The 15,463-nt window shown below is 37.9% G+C and overlaps 1 protein-coding gene across 3 annotated transcripts; it reads right to left on the reverse strand.

Moving 5' to 3' along the window:
* Window positions 1-1,565: 1,565 nt before the first annotated feature.
* LOC116174931 lies at window positions 1,566-14,327 on the reverse strand. 3 transcript variants are annotated; one of them, XM_031492966.1, is made up of 7 exons: window positions 14,231-14,267; window positions 14,075-14,181; window positions 3,421-3,495; window positions 2,375-3,373; window positions 2,087-2,326; window positions 1,854-2,040; window positions 1,566-1,810 (listed from the first exon to the last, which is right to left on the reverse strand). In XM_031492966.1, exons 3-7 carry the CDS (start codon window positions 3,490-3,492, stop codon window positions 1,647-1,649), a joined length of 1,662 nt encoding a protein of 553 aa, XP_031348826.1. In that variant the 5' UTR covers window positions 3,493-3,495; window positions 14,075-14,181; window positions 14,231-14,267; the 3' UTR covers window positions 1,566-1,646. The 3 variants fall into 3 exon arrangements, with proteins under 3 accessions (XP_031348826.1, XP_031348825.1, XP_031348827.1); XM_031492965.1 differs by lacking the exon at window positions 14,075-14,181 and having other exon boundaries at window positions 14,231-14,327; XM_031492967.1 differs by lacking the exons at window positions 14,075-14,181; window positions 14,231-14,267 and adding an exon at window positions 10,059-10,077.
* Between the last annotated feature and the right edge of the window lie 1,136 nt (window positions 14,328-15,463).

The raw sequence follows: 15,463 nt of genomic DNA on the forward strand, positions 1-15,463 counted from the left end.
TTATTCCAAGTGGTTATGTAGCAAATTTCATTTAAATACCTTCTTAAATAAGAAAGTTTGCAATCCGGTTTGTAAATGGTCGAGATGCGAAAAGGGCACTGTGACTGTTGATCGATTAGACTACCTTGCCAATTCACGAACTCCGATCTACAAATTTGATAAAGAATCCACCTGCAAAATTTCATCGTAATCGGTCCATTCGTTTATGAGTTATCGTGCGGATGAGCTAACGGACGGATAGACGGACAGACACCGCAAAATTATAAACTCGCTAGGAGCTCGTTAATAAAGCAAACAGTTAATCTTAAGCATAACTGCACTTTACAGACTGTAAGTTTAAACTCAAGTTGAATATGACCAAGACAACTGCTTTGTGCTGGCCCAACCACCATTTTTATATACTACCGTTGATTGATAACTACTAACCCAATTAGAAATTGTTTCTGTTTCGGTTTCTGTTTCTGCTTCTGCTCTGCTACTGCTCTGCTTCTGCTCTGCTTCTGCTCCGCTTCTGCCTCCGCTTCCGCTACCGCTTCCGGTTCCTCTTCCACGCCCGCCCCTACTTACGCTCCCGTTCCCGCTTCCGCAAACACTTCCGCTTCCGTTTCCGGTGCCACGTCCGTTTCAGTTTTCGCGCCCGCTTCCATGCCCGTTTCCACTGTCACGTCCACTTCCGCCCCTAGTTCCGTTTCCGCTTCCGCGCTCGTTTCCGTTTCTGCTTCCGCTCCCAATTCCGCTAACGTTTCCGTGTACGTTCCCGTATACGTTTACGTTTCCATCGGGACAATTTTTGGAAACGGTTGGTTTAGAGTTCCAATAACGGAAAGAATTGAGAACACTCTGGGAGTCACCGACTTTGAAAGACAAAGGTTGGTTTTTTTAAATTCTTAATTCGATGCGGCATCGACCTCCATGGAGTTCGTCTGATTGAAGTCCCCAGGAGTTTCTTTTTTTGAATTTGAAATTTGAAAACTTTGACATACGTTTTGCATTCTCAGATTTAATTCGTGCGGTAGGCTTTCCAAAACTATGCCCATCGAACATTTGGATATGTTCCACCAACAGAATTAATTTATTTTAGCCAATCAAATCCCTAGAAACCCAGATTGCCAGATACCTCAAACCTACATTGACGGAAAATTCCTACAAAATCTACAGTTCCCATACCATATAGCGACTTTGACAATGATCACTGCAAAATTAAAAGAATTCGCCTGTAATCTAGTTAGTACAAACCAATTTATTTCGATCACGTGTTTCCCCCCCCCCCCCCACATACAGTTTAACTTGGCACCACTAAAGGCATGCGTATGCAAAATCTGAGGCCAATTGGTTGTCGTATGTAACAGTTATGCACGTTTAACTTTCAAAAACAGCATCTCAGGAAATAATTCGTGAGCCCCCCCCCCCCCCCCTTTAGACAGTGAAATTTGATGGCCGTTTGGCACACCTTCAAGGTATAGGCTACCTACTGCAAAAAATTCCAGGACGCTAGGAACATTCCCCTAGAAGTAGTTCAAAACGGCAGAAGTGGGTCCGGACGGACGGACGGACAAAACACAAACAATAGCAAATTTTTTTTTAATTCATAAAAAATGCACTAAAAATATGGATCAAAGTCGTTTGATTGATTTTACAATTTAAAACTAATTGATTTTGTACAAATTAATTTCCTCAGTGAACAAATCTATGTACTTAAAGACACCATCCAAAATATCTAGGGCGTCCTCTTCATTGCCCATGAGCGCTTTATCAAACTTCAAACCTAATTGCATCTTGTTGGCGTACGACAGTATAGAAACGCTAACCCCTAAAAAGAAGGGATTCGTACTGTGGGTTTCATAAAACCGTACCTATTCCCGTCAATAGAGGTGGCCAAAATACTATGTTTTCAATTTCGGCGCTACCATTAGCTACGGATGCCTTTGGCGGTCCAGGTAAAATACTTAGCACAGCGGACCAGTGCAACTTATCGTGCACCATCGTCAAGATCGGCAACGGAAGGACTTGCATTAAGAAGTGCGATGTGAAGTAAAGGATCTGCAAATGATACAGCAATTTTCTGCAATTTAAAGCGAACTATTACCTTATTGCCGATCGAATTGTATGCCCTTTTTCTTTCTCTTTGTACTGCTCGCAAACGGAAAGACAATGAAGCGTTATCGTCATCAATAAACAGAGGCAGATCAAATGTTAACATTGCGAAACTATTTTGCAATGAAATGTCATGCGGCATTAGTTCACCAATGGGTAATAGCGGAATAGTGGTCGCTTTCGGTAGAAAAGGTACCACGATCGAAATACTTTCGGGGTGATGTGAAGATTGCTGCAATTTCAGAAGTTGGATTTATACCGTCGCATTCTCCGTGTTTACCTTCCGAAAGTGATCTTTCAAACTTGCCGAAAATGCTGTGAGTACAACGTCGGCAAAACCAACCTCATCCAGGCTATTTTTTATTGCCTTGATACGCTTGTAGTACGCTCCGGCGTCGGTTTTCATGGATAACATTTCAATTCCGGTTAATCGGCCACCACGTAAAATGTTTGGTTTTGGTTTATCTAATAGAAACTTTAGCAATACCTCTGATGAATTGAAGATGATTGTGGTCCAGAACAGAAGAAAGTAATAGGCTATCGATTTCATTCTGGAACCTTGCTTCAGATTCTCATTGTACAGTGTTTTGCGACTCTCGTCGGCGTTTTTTGGTTTGTCACTCATGGCTGCAAACATTTGTGTCACGGCAAATCCGTCACAAATGGCATGATGAATTCGTACTAACGCTGGATAGTAACTAACATTCGTCTTCGTGTACCCACTCCATTCAACCGGTTGCGTGCCGACAAAGCTATCCATAAACAAGGTGTTATTTCTGGGAAACTCTTCCGCGACACAATTCTGAAGTAGTACCCTCAATTCGTCTTCATTGAGCTCCTTTCTTTCACATTTAACAACTTTCATTTTTTTCACGCATTCGTCCACAGTTACGTTTCCGTTACACAAGTACGAGTATCCACCGCATCGTTTCACTACGGAACGAAACTCTGGAAGCTTGCGAGGATCCGAAAACAACGCCTTAAATACCGCTCCTTTGAAATCCTGATAGACATCCTCCGGCTTCCTCGCGGTCGAGCATTCTAACATGAACAGTATCGTCATCACGCTCTTCTCGTGAGGTCCGCAAGTGTAGATGACATCGGCGCCTTTTATCAATCCGATAAACTTAGAGCGCTGCTTCATTATTAAATATAGTCGTATCAGTTCACGGTAAACCCAGAAAACCGAAAGAAGTGGCAGAAGAAGTATTGACGCAAAAACGGCGACGGGTGTGAGTAAAACGATTACGGGCATCGACCATTTGCTTCTAATCACATACTGAAAAGGTAGTTGAAAGCCTATGTGCGTTTGTTAGTGATACTTGCTTTAACTCTGACGATATTTGTGATCGTTAGTAACACAAAGGTACACGTTAGGAGTATGGCTGCTACCTCCATAGTCTGAAAATAAAGAATAGTTATTTGATCTTTCATTTCTCAACTTCCATTTTTTTCTACTTGATACTCCGTTATACTCCGTTATACTCCTTGATACTCCGTTATACTCTGTTATACTCCATTATACTCCGTTATCGTGCATCTACATAATTATGCGCACTATTCGCTCCTTTGGGAAGCTCTGAATATTAAAATATAATCAATGCAAACAAAGTGAATGTTAAAAATATAAAAATTCATCAAAATTAGACTTGTTCCGAACGGCTAAAAATCTAAGTCTGTTTTATTATAAAAAGTGACAACTATACAGGGCGCGTAACAATGGAGGACGGTACAGTAAAAAAGGGACAAGAGATACATTGTACCCGATTAGTTACATTACAAGGGTTGAAGACCTTTATTTGCATAAAATAAAATTCAACTACTGCGGCACTGGTAAAAAATGTCCTATTGCAAGTTATTTTAACAATTATATCAAAATAAATGCCGATGTAAAAACAGGGACCCGCACCCAAATGAAATATCGGTTCCGGTTCTGTTTATATTTAAGCGAAAATATTTATAACGGTTCAGGTTTGGTTTCGGTTCTAAAAAGAAATAACGGTTCGGTTCTGCATATTTTTTTCGGTCCATAACGGTTATTTTCGGTTATAGTTTTTTAGAAAGTATGGCATTCAAAAAATTCATTATAACAACGTGATTTTTTAATTGAAAAAAGTCATGAATACCAAAACGTGACGTATCGTGTAGCTAATTTATAACAAGCTGAATAAAGAAGGAAGAGGGAAATATGTACTTACACTTAATTTATTACTAAAAAACAGAAAATTTTATTTTCTAAAATCTCGCCCTTCCTTTTTAGCGCATTTCCACAAGAATATAAAAAAAATGCGCTATTGTGGCCACTTTGTCCGTCCGTCCGTCCGTCCGTCCGCTCGTTTTGAGACGCTACTAGTCTTATAAACTGAAATTGAAGTAGCACGTCAAAAATGGATTGCCCATATTCATATTTGTGACCGGATTTTTACGATTTTAACAGAGTTGCATTTTACGTAAATCGTTTACGATTACTTTTTAACTTGTTTATTTTTTAACGTAGTGGCTAAATTAGCGCCACCGCCACCCGTAATGCCTTCAATTTCGACATTTTATTAAAAATTTATAATTCACCGATGGCAATCATGGAGTAATATTTTATCAATTTTTAGGACGTGGTTGCCGGCGCGTCCTTCAACTTCCAATAACCTCTTAAGAACCGTTAAAAACCGAACAGAACCGAAAAAAGTAATATAGGTGCCGGTTCTCAATACGTTTCCATTTCTGAAGGAATAACGGTTTCGGTTCGGTTTTCGGTCCAGAAAAAACATACCGGTTTCGGTCCGGTTTTTGATTCTTTTTCGCTCCGGTCCGGGTCCCTGTGTAAAATGCATTGATTAAATATATTGAGAAAAGTAAAGTCGGATTTTTTTACATTTGTAACAGGGTTTCTTTATACAGAAATTTGAAACAAGGCAGATTCTAAATTTGGGTATGAATGTAACCTTGAGCGTATGAACGTATATGTATTGTTGCATTGCGGCGACACAATTACCTTTGCACTTTAAAATCTACCTCCACTCGTACCAATTTCACAATAATTATTATTTTCGTTGAAGGTGAAACAAGAATTATAGGTAAAATAGCGTGTGTTAACTAACACGGACTGTCTCTGTCCCCAGAAGGGATGCGTTAAAAAAGTGTTTCCGTACACTATTTAGGTACAATGACAATGACGCATGACGGTATAATTTGGGGGTACCAATTTTCCTTTTCACAGTGGTTATACAGGGTGATTCCTATAGTACCTGCCACCGTTTGGGAGCGTGTAGGTGGTGCGTAGGGGAGTATTTTGATATAGGAACACTTGGGGTCGGAAATCTAAAATAAGGGTGCCAGAGCCAAATTTACTTCTGGAATTTCGCGCCTGTAGGTAGGCAACCCAACCGGCCGGCGGTGCACACGGAGCGATCTCAGGCGGCGATGTGTGGCTGACACTTGATCAGAATTTTGTTTAAACCCACGAAATCCCCGTCCCTTGGGCAAAACGAAAACGTCGTATCAAGTGAATAAACACTATGGCAGCGTTTTACTAACACGGAATTGCTAGTACGCGGCGTTGCCTCGAACGTCCAACACACTATGCACCTCTCCTAAGGCATTTACCGAACGGTGCGATCGCTGATTCACGGCGCTAGTGGTTACGAAATAGGAGGAGGTCGGCTGTATAACACAACAAACTTTCGAATGGGTGCGTAAATGACCCAAGTATCGATGTTGAGTCACGAATCTGTTGTGTAAGTTAAGCTCCGTCAGCTTAACCTGCAATTGCCTGTCTCGCCAGTCGCGAGTGAATTTCTTGAAATGACCTGTCTGCAGGGTAAGACTGACGGTTTGGGATACCGTCTCAGCGTACGCTCGTGTCGCAGTCGTGCGTTACATTTGCCCAATCCCGTACATGAAGTGCATGATCCCGCGTATTCCGTGTTAGTAAAAACGTGCCATATGTGTTTTATCTCACTTGATACGCGTCTGTTGCGATCGGGATTTCGTGGTTTAAACAAAATCTGATCATAGTGTCAGCCACACATGCGCTGAGATCGCTCCGTGTTTGCACCGCGGCCGGTGGGTTGCCCTACCCTAAGGCGCGAAATTCCAGAAGGTAAATTTGGCTCTGGCACCCTTATTTTCGATTTCCGACGCCCAAGTGTCCTATATCAAAATACTCCCTAACGCACCACCTACACGCTCCAAATCGGTGGCCAGGTACTATAGGAATCACCTGTATACAGGGTCAATTCTTGACGAGCGTCCCAGTTAGAAGATATGGAAACCTTGAAAATGAAGATAAACTGATAAGTTCTTTTTAGGGTTTTGGCACATGATGAATTGAACTAAAATATTTTCAAATGGCGCCACTTCCGGAAATACGGGAAGTAGCCATCAACTTTGTTATTTTAAATAGGGACCCCCTATTTTTTCTACATTTTCGGATTCTACGTCGAATTTGGAGTACAACGATACCCCATAGTTGACCCTTTGCTCCAAGGGCTTCACCGATATTCAAGTTTTTGTGTCAAAAATTGAATTTGCAGGGTAATTTTAAAAATTTATTATTCGAAAATGGTGAGAGATATTGCAAAACAGTTTTCAATGCTTTATTAAGGAAAGATCGAATTTTCTTATGGTATGCGTAACAGTCTAAAAAAGTGAGACTACGTCACTTTTTCAAAGCTCTCATCTTTTAAACTTTTAAATATCCGTAACTCCATTTTTTCAAATGGCACCCCCCATTTTGTTCTACACCCTTGTTTTCCTTTTTCCCAGACCTTTAATTTGATGCAAAATGTCAAAAGCTGCTTCAAGCGGTTTCCGAGATATTCCATGTTTTAGTTACTTCTTGTTGAAAATTGATAAAAAAATTAAGTCGCTTGATGTTATTCTTTTGTTTTTATTATGATAATGTTTAAACGTCAAATTTTTCGCTGTTTGAACTTATACTTCTGGTCAATAATGGCTCATTTGGGTTGTGAATTTAATATTAATACACGGTGATTGTAATCGAATAGCTGCCAGGACTTGTCGTCTTTTTTCCGAAAGATACCCTGACAAGGCGCAACCCACATAGGCTACAATTCGCAAATTACTACAAAATTTCAGGTATAACGGTACCGTTGTACTCCAAATTCGACGTAGAATCCGAAAAATTAAAAAAAATAGGAGGTCCCTATTTGGAATAACAAAGTTGATGGCTACTTCCGGTATTTGCGGAAGTGGCGCCATTCTTTGTGCACTCGTGTCTGATATGTCAATTTCTCTTTGGATATCATTAAGCGATGCAGTTGGATTTGCAGCAAAATACATCAGTATAGTTATTTCCTGTTCTTCAGAGTCTACCACAGGCTTCCTTTTTTGTATTTTTGTTTGAAAGATACCGTTATTCGTGAAATGTAGTAATTTGCGAATTGCGAATAAAAACAAAAGAATAACATCAAGCGACTTAATTTTTTAATCAATTTTCCACAAGAAGCAACTAAAACATGGAATATCTCGGAAACCGTTTGAAGCAGCTTTTGACATTTTTGCATCAAATTAAAGGTCTGGGAAAAAGGAAAACAAGGGTGAAAAACAAAATGGGGGGTGCCATTTGAAAAAATGGAGTTACGGATATTTAAAAATTTAAAAGTTGAGAGCTTTGAAAAAGTGACGTAGTCTCACTTTTTTAGACTGTTACGCATACCATAAGAAAATTCGATCTTTCCTTAATAAAGCATTGAAAACTGTTTTGCAATATCTCTCACCATTTTCGAATAATAAATTTTTAAAATTACCCCTGCAAATTCAATTTTTGACACAAAAACTTGAATATCGGTGAAGCCCTTGGAGCAAAGGGTCAACTGTTGTACTCCAAATTCGACGTAGAATCCGAAAATGTAGAAAAAATAGGGGGTCCCTATTTAAAATAACAAAGTTGATGGCTACTTTCGGTATTTCCGGAAGTGGCGCCATTTTGAAAATATTTTAGTTCAATTCATCATGTGCCAAAACCCTTAAAGAACTTATCAGTTTATCTTCATTTTCAAAGGTTTTCCATATCTTTCTAACTGACGCTTGTCAAGAATGACCCTGTATACAGGTTCATTAGGATGCTAAAAAACCATGATTGCCATCTCAAAGTGGTAGCTAAAAAATGTTGGAACTTTTGGAATACAAATCACGAACCCAAGTCTTCACCCCTCTACGTAGGGCGAGCTTAACCCCTAAAATTTTAAATGGAATCCTATGGCAACTGGCACATTATTTGAAAGCCAATTTAATCGTGATTACTAATCTGCTTTGCTTTTTAAATTCTATTGATTCGTTTCGGAGATATTCGCATTTGAAATGGTTTTTTCTAAAAAAACCAAAACAAATGCGATCTAAGTCACCTTTATTAAAATTTTATTTTGACGCTTCAATTTGTTTGTTAAACTTAAGTGAACCTGTCAGTTCTCCGAAACGAATCAATATAGAATTTAAAAAGCAAAGCAGATTAGTAATCACGATTAAATTGGCTTTCAAATAATGTGCCATTTGCCATAGGATTCCATTTAAAATTTTAGGGGTTAAGCTCCCTACGTACGTAGAGGGGGTGAAGACTTGGGTTCGTGATTTGTATTCCAAAAGTTGTCCCCCTCGAACACAAAATTGACGTGGTCGAGGATTTTTCGAAATTTCTAAATTTAATACCCTAAAAGCCCTCTGTATACTTCTCGTTGGGCCACTCTGTATATGCAGAATATTAGTGAAAAATATGCAAACAGTTTTGATATACAGCGTGGCAAGTTGACGGCGGGACATAGGGAAATAACATGGGAAAATACATTTTCGGCAATTCCTGCTCCCCATTTTAACCTAAAGAAAAAATAAAAACAACCTCGGAGAGATAATTAAAATCGCCATTAGATGTTACCAAAAAAGCGTATCTAAGCACTTTTTTAAAAGTATAAAAGTTAAATTAATAAATCCAAAGATGTGGTAAAAAATTGGTCGGCCATGATTTAGCTACCGCATTTGTTACCTAATTCTTTGATTTAACTTTTATCTCTAATAAAGACGCCAACATGAATAATAATTACACTACAGACGAAAAGGACTGCTTGATAAACACAGAACTTCGACTAGCGTCTTCGTATAACGTGAAACACGCTTCCTCTTAACTTGAAACAAGAACTTTACAACTGACAAGACTGACTGTCTTGCAAGAAATACGGCTTTTAGCTGTAACGTAAACAAAGAGTTTGATAATATTGATGGAAAGGTGTATATTGTGCCGGCATCCGCCATCTTGGATTGGTCGCCATTTCTATTAGCTACCACTTTGGGACGGTAGATAATTATCGTTTTTTTACATCCTAATGTATGTGTCTAACCGTGGTAAAATGGTAAATTGGTACCCCCAAATTATACCATTTCCTTAAATTTAGCCTAACTCAATTCAGACCTCCGGACGCTGAATAATTGTCTCGCAATTTGCGCAGTTTTCAACGATTTCTTTTAAAAATTTTTGAAAGTTACTATTAGGGTGAGAATGCCTTCGCGATGGCGTGATTAAAATTTGCCGTTCAATAAAATTGCCCGAAGGAAATGGCACACTCTTGCGATAGAAACTATGCAGTGATCTCACTGATTTTCTCGTGTCGATCGTATTTACATGACACCAAACTGAACGCAACAACTTCAACCAGCGTGCCCATTGGTCAACAGTAAACCTGCATTCCTACATTACGGCCGGCTCAAAAATGGAACGAACGCAATTTTAAACCCCAAGACATCGCGGCAACAGCGCACGCTTTCCCCAACACATTCTTGCTATCGCTCGTTATCAGACTTCCTTTAGTTCACTGTAAATTATTGCCCTGTGGGGGGTAAGTTTTTTACACATGTCTAGTCTATTTTATCCTCCTAAATTCCTCAACATAAACAGGGAATTTAGAGATATTGTTCCAGCAATACCAGAAATGATTATACATTTGAATATTTTAATTTACCTTTTAACTGTCTCTAACTACACTGTAATCATAATAAAACTAAACAACTAAACTGCGTAACGTTAAAGTGACTTTCCCAAAATAAGCATCGTATCAGTTATTTAATGATAGATTCTTAGAATGAAGACGATAATTTATTTCCTTTTCATGTGGGGTTATTGTGATGATGGCAAGGAAAATTTTAATTAGGAAAAAATTAACTTAAAAAAAAACCACGTTTAAGATGTTTTAAATAACGACCAGGGAGCGAAAAGAACTTTCCTTTACACGTTTACAATAAATTTCTAAGTAACAACCGGAACATGGCTTTAAAATGGTAATGACTAATGATGAAGCAACACCCAAATCAGAGATAGATTCGTAAAAGAAGGTTAGGGGGTTTTTAAGCACGGTAGAATTTCAAAATTAAATAAATTTCATAAAGATCAATTAGGTACACCGCATTAATTATTATACAGGGTGTGTATAATCGAGTGCCGATAATACAGGGTATGAATCCTCGGGTGATTTTAAAGAAAAAAGTTTATACCAACATATGTCCTAAAGAAACTTAATAAATAAAATTGTCAGTTCAAACCCCGTACGGACGTCACTGAAAATTGTAAAAAATCTTTTACTTCAAAAAATGCTCCTTAATGATGAAAAGGTGTGTACAAAATATAATAAAAATATCCAAGAGTGATAAAAAAACTCACTTGTAGCTCAAAAACTAAGAGATTTAGGACATATGTCGATATAAACTTTTCTCCTTAAAATCACCCGAAGATTCACACCCTGTATTCTAGACACTAAATCAATTAATACCCTGTATAATGGGTAACGGGAGCCTGCAACACGATTTTTAGGGGTATGGCGTATGTGATGGCTTTGTCTGTCTGTCTGTCCTTCGCCAATCGATTTCTAAAAGTTTAAGGATCGGTACTATTGAATATGGGCCGAATTAAAAGTCTGGTTTTCGAATGAGAGCAGAGTGTCAAAAAAAATTTCCTACTGAAAATCGTATGCGATTCTTCGTATTTTGTTAATTTTTGCTTTAGATTTATATATTTGATATTGTGTAGTACCTACATATATTCTTCCGTATATATACGTCCTCGTATAGGGACGACAAAGAATAACCCTACCGGCTACCGCAGAGAGCACTTCGTAACAATATAATGGTTTTTGCCCTCGTTTAAAGTCTAGCACTTCTTGCCTATGTACCTACCTAGGTAAGGTACAGGTTTTTGTTGCAGTGTCACAATTAGGCTTCTTCCAAGATGTCGTATGCCATTTTTTCTTCTTCAAATAAGGTACGGTCCGTTAGAGTAAAAAGGTCACATGGCTGTAGTCGCTGATTTAATTTAAAGGTTTGAATCGGTTTTAAGGGGGGTAGCTTCCAAGTTAGGTCTGTAGTTAAATTTTCATGGAGTGACGGGATTTTTTAGAGCGAGGATTACCAGATCTAAAGAGTAAAAACTAAAAAGTTAATATAGGGTTGATTTTCTCAAAATCTTGTTGTTGGGCGAATTGTTCCTGGATACAGTCCTTAAATTATTTGTGTATGAAAGCTTGGTGGCGACAAGAAGTCGCGAGATATACGAAATTAGTGAGAAAGACGGTGCGGTCGAGCTCAATGGCATTTATAAGGGGGATACACAGATTTAAAACTGCAGATTTTGCTAATTTGGGAGTCCACGCAGACTTGATTTATACCAACAAACTAGTTTCTGGAGATATGATTGGCTAAAAGGAATGCGATAATTGGTAGATTCAATTGGAGTAGTTTTGGAAGAAATTAGTGTACCTAGTGGAGACGAGTTGAATTTCAAATAATCAATTGCTAAAGCGCGAATGTGTGGAGCAATAGGGGTTCCGGTAACATCCAAATTATTAATGCACAAGCTTTTCTGAATTTGGATCAATTGGCAGAATACGGTCCTTGGATTTTGCATACTGAAGTATGTGAATGTGTAATACTGTGAATGGTTTGATTATTTGTTGGAGACGAAGTTTCAACGCCCTAATATTTTTTAAGACCTACGCTGATTTTTTCTTGAAATGAACTATATAATTGACAATAAAATTTGGATATTAAAGAGAAATAGTCGAAACTGAGTTTTTTAGGCGGAATTTAAACATATTCAGTGGCGTAACACCAACGAATAATAATCTTGTAGGCCTAAATATAGGGCGCTTACGTCCGGTTGAATAGGTTGTCAGGGGCGTAGTTTTAATATGTTCCTGGGAACTTTTGGTCCATTAAATCTAAGCCAATTAGTCCTGATGGCATTGGGATTAATTTGATTAATTGGTGTATTCCGTATAGGCTGCCAGTAATTACACATATAATGAATTTTTGCAATACACGTTTTCTATTTTCCCAGATTGCTGGAACGAATACTTCCGTTGCTTAAAATTTCAAACCCCACTTGTGTACCTAAAGATATGCGACATTATGTAACGGCCTACCGTTTCTAAAAAAAATTCTTTTTACTTCCTACAGTAGGGTAAAATTTGAATTTGACAGTGTAACTTAAAGGTTAAATTTCGTTAACAGTGTATGTATTAAAGTATGTAGGATTAGTTTTACCATGAAAAGCAAAGGATTCGGATAATACCAGGTGATCCAGAATAACTGCAGACAGTTCAAATTTAGCGCTTAATATTTTTTACTTATGGCATTGGTCATCCTTTGGTGAGTTTTTTTTTAAATTTTTATTTTTTTGTTTTTATACCACAATCCATGCATTTTAAACCAGACTGTTCTTTTCAAAGCTTCTTGAAAGTGCAACATTTCCCAAAGAAACGTACATTAAGAGAAAATACTTTATAAGGATCGTGTAAACTTACTTTTTAGGATTAAAGGCGCACACATTTAGAAGATGTTTATACTCTAGTTGGTTGTGTTTACTCCAATTTAACGAAAAATGTGTTACCTGCCATGGTAGTGGAAGTTGTCGGAGATGTAAGAGAACGTATCCCCAAGAAGACAATTCGCAAATTTTCTAATCATGCTGGTGGGTATAACAATGTGAACGAGAACATCACTATTTGTTATTATTACAGCCTTTCGAGGATACGTGGCGCAAAACTTCGCACGAAGATGTCCGAATGTTTTCATATAAGTTTTCGATAAGGAAGCATACTGCATAGGTTCATTAATGAGAAAAGACTTATAGTCAGAACTATCGAACATGGCCAAACGATGTGATCGTTTAATTAACAGGAGTATCTGTCGGGCAATGAGTGAATATTTGGAAACGTGAACCGGAAAGTGACACTGTGCTTGATAAATTAATTTTCTTTAATTAATTAATTGTGATTATTACTGTTTTCCAACATTATAAATGTTTAGTTTTGCGGGAAATTAAAACTGTCTGCATTCATTTTGGATATATGACTCATTAAGTAAGGGATGTGCGGCGAAAAAAAGATTCATTCCCTCTCTGCCAGCGGCCGCGTAAGGTATAAGCTTGCAATTGCAAATATTGCGATTTGTATGCAACAATTAACGCGATAAATTAGTCAGTTTATAAAGCGGGTTGGTCCTATAGTTAAGGGCTAAGTGAATTACAAAAGTGAGTGCAAGAGACGTTTAGTGCCAAAATTCTTTGCCCAAAAATATCAACGCGATAATAAATTAATTTACTACTGCAGTAATAGGCGAAACATAAAACTTCCTCTTGGGAAATGAACATTGAATAATTTAGCGCGACGAATGGAAGCAGTATAGACACCTTAGGGTCCAAAACCACTACGTGAAGTGTTCCAGCCGGCAGACTTGTGGAAATTAGAAACGAAGCGTTAGGGGCTCCACCCCCTTGAGGTCGGCGATTTGTTGCGATTGCAACAATTTAAAGAGGTTCATTGTTTAATTACTTGCGTTTGATTGCGAAATAGAGTGAACTAAATAAACTTATCTATTTGTGTGCGTCATATTAAACGTTTATTAGAGTTAGGTTTTCCCCGTATCTCTTAAGGGAGCGAAAATGTTCAAATTTCATATTAATAATAATTGTAACGAAAAAATTTACCTTTTTAAATGTTCACGGCGAATAAACTATCCCAACAACTGGCCATAGATTTTACAATAAAGATTAACTGATGCGAAAGCGTCGGTGCCAGTAAAAGGCCTAACTATCTACCCAAAACACCTCAGTTGCTTGTGCAAAAATACCCCTCGTACTTACTCTGAAATTGTACTACAAATAGATTGTGTGCTAAATATGCAACTTGGTAACTACACACACTCTTAACTGATACTGTACTAAACAAACGACTTACTTGAACTATAAACTATAATTAGTCTAATTTACATGGCATTGCTGGGATGGAATTTCCTGAACGGCATTATTACATATAGAGTAAAGTGCAAAGATTTAACAGACAACATTTTTGGAATGGACCACATCCATTTACCTAAGAAAAACGAGGTTTGCCCATTGTATCATGCATCGTTGCCCTCAGTATAAATTATTCATGAAGATTTCGTTACTTTGTAGTAATCTCACAATCTGCTAAACATTTATGCAACTTATGCAAGTTGGGAGCGTCAGATAACACCGATGCCGTTACGTAATTACAATAAGTTATGAAGGTTCAGTTAGCTGCGAGCGAAGCTGGTCTTTTATGTAGTTTTTAGTAAAATTTGCTGCGCCTTTTCACAATAAACATCCTAGTTTACAAATTACCACTCGGATTGCTCAAACCAACACGAAACTCAACATTTACTGGGTTCGTAAGCACACGTGACAGCACTTGCAAAAACCTTAAATACAGCTACAACTAAATTTAATCTATCCCAAAGAAATTAAAGGTTCGTCAAATAAGAGAAAAATATCATTGTTACTTTCTTATTTAAATCACATTTTTTGTACCATGATGAAGTGGGTAATTAAACGAGAAATAAAATTAAAGGAAATAAGAAAAACGGAAAAGCGACAAATCTTGTTACTCAAACAAGGTAATTTGGTCACTTGAAGTAAAAAGGTGTGACAGTGCATTAGATAACTAACAGATTAATAACATCCCCTATGAGCGGATAGCAGAGAAAGGGGAAGATTTGTAAGCTTCTTATTACAGGCTGAAACTGGAGATTCCGTTGGGAAAACCACTTTGTAGTTCAGTTCTTTTTATTTTATTCATAATAGTTTTGCAATCACATGGTACTAGCTATCATGGACCATCGAGTCATTCCTTCTAATTTTACAAGCAGTACAGTAAATATGTCATATGTACTAAACGGGGAACTTTCGAAGCTGCAATCCTCCGATTGCTGGCTCCTATAAGTACATGGGCTGTGATAAGGATACACCAGGCGCGGCCCAGCGTGCATATAATTAAAGGTATCCATAGTGTAGTTATTTTTATTTTAAATTAGTGCTTGTTTCGAAAGCGTCATTTTAGCAGAACAAGAACACAAA

Source organism: Photinus pyralis, unplaced genomic scaffold (genome assembly GCF_008802855.1).
Source record: "Photinus pyralis isolate 1611_PpyrPB1 unplaced genomic scaffold, Ppyr1.3 Ppyr1.4_LG6, whole genome shotgun sequence".
NCBI classification, from domain to species: domain Eukaryota; kingdom Metazoa; phylum Arthropoda; class Insecta; order Coleoptera; family Lampyridae; genus Photinus; species Photinus pyralis.

What these genes read in the sequence shown, in the direction of transcription:
- LOC116174931 (XM_031492965.1), bottom strand. Translation starts at nt 3,492, where the DNA reads ATGGAGGTAGCAGCCATACTCCTAACGTGTACCTTTGTGTTACTAACG. An exon ending in CAAATATCGTCAGAGTTAAA is followed by an intron (nt 3,374 to 3,420) that starts GCAAGTATCACT and finishes CTACCTTTTCAG; the next exon opens with TATGTGATTAGAAGCAAATG. An exon ending in TGAAAGATCACTTTCGGAAG is followed by an intron (nt 2,327 to 2,374) that starts GTAAACACGGAG and finishes CTGAAATTGCAG; the next exon opens with CAATCTTCACATCACCCCGA.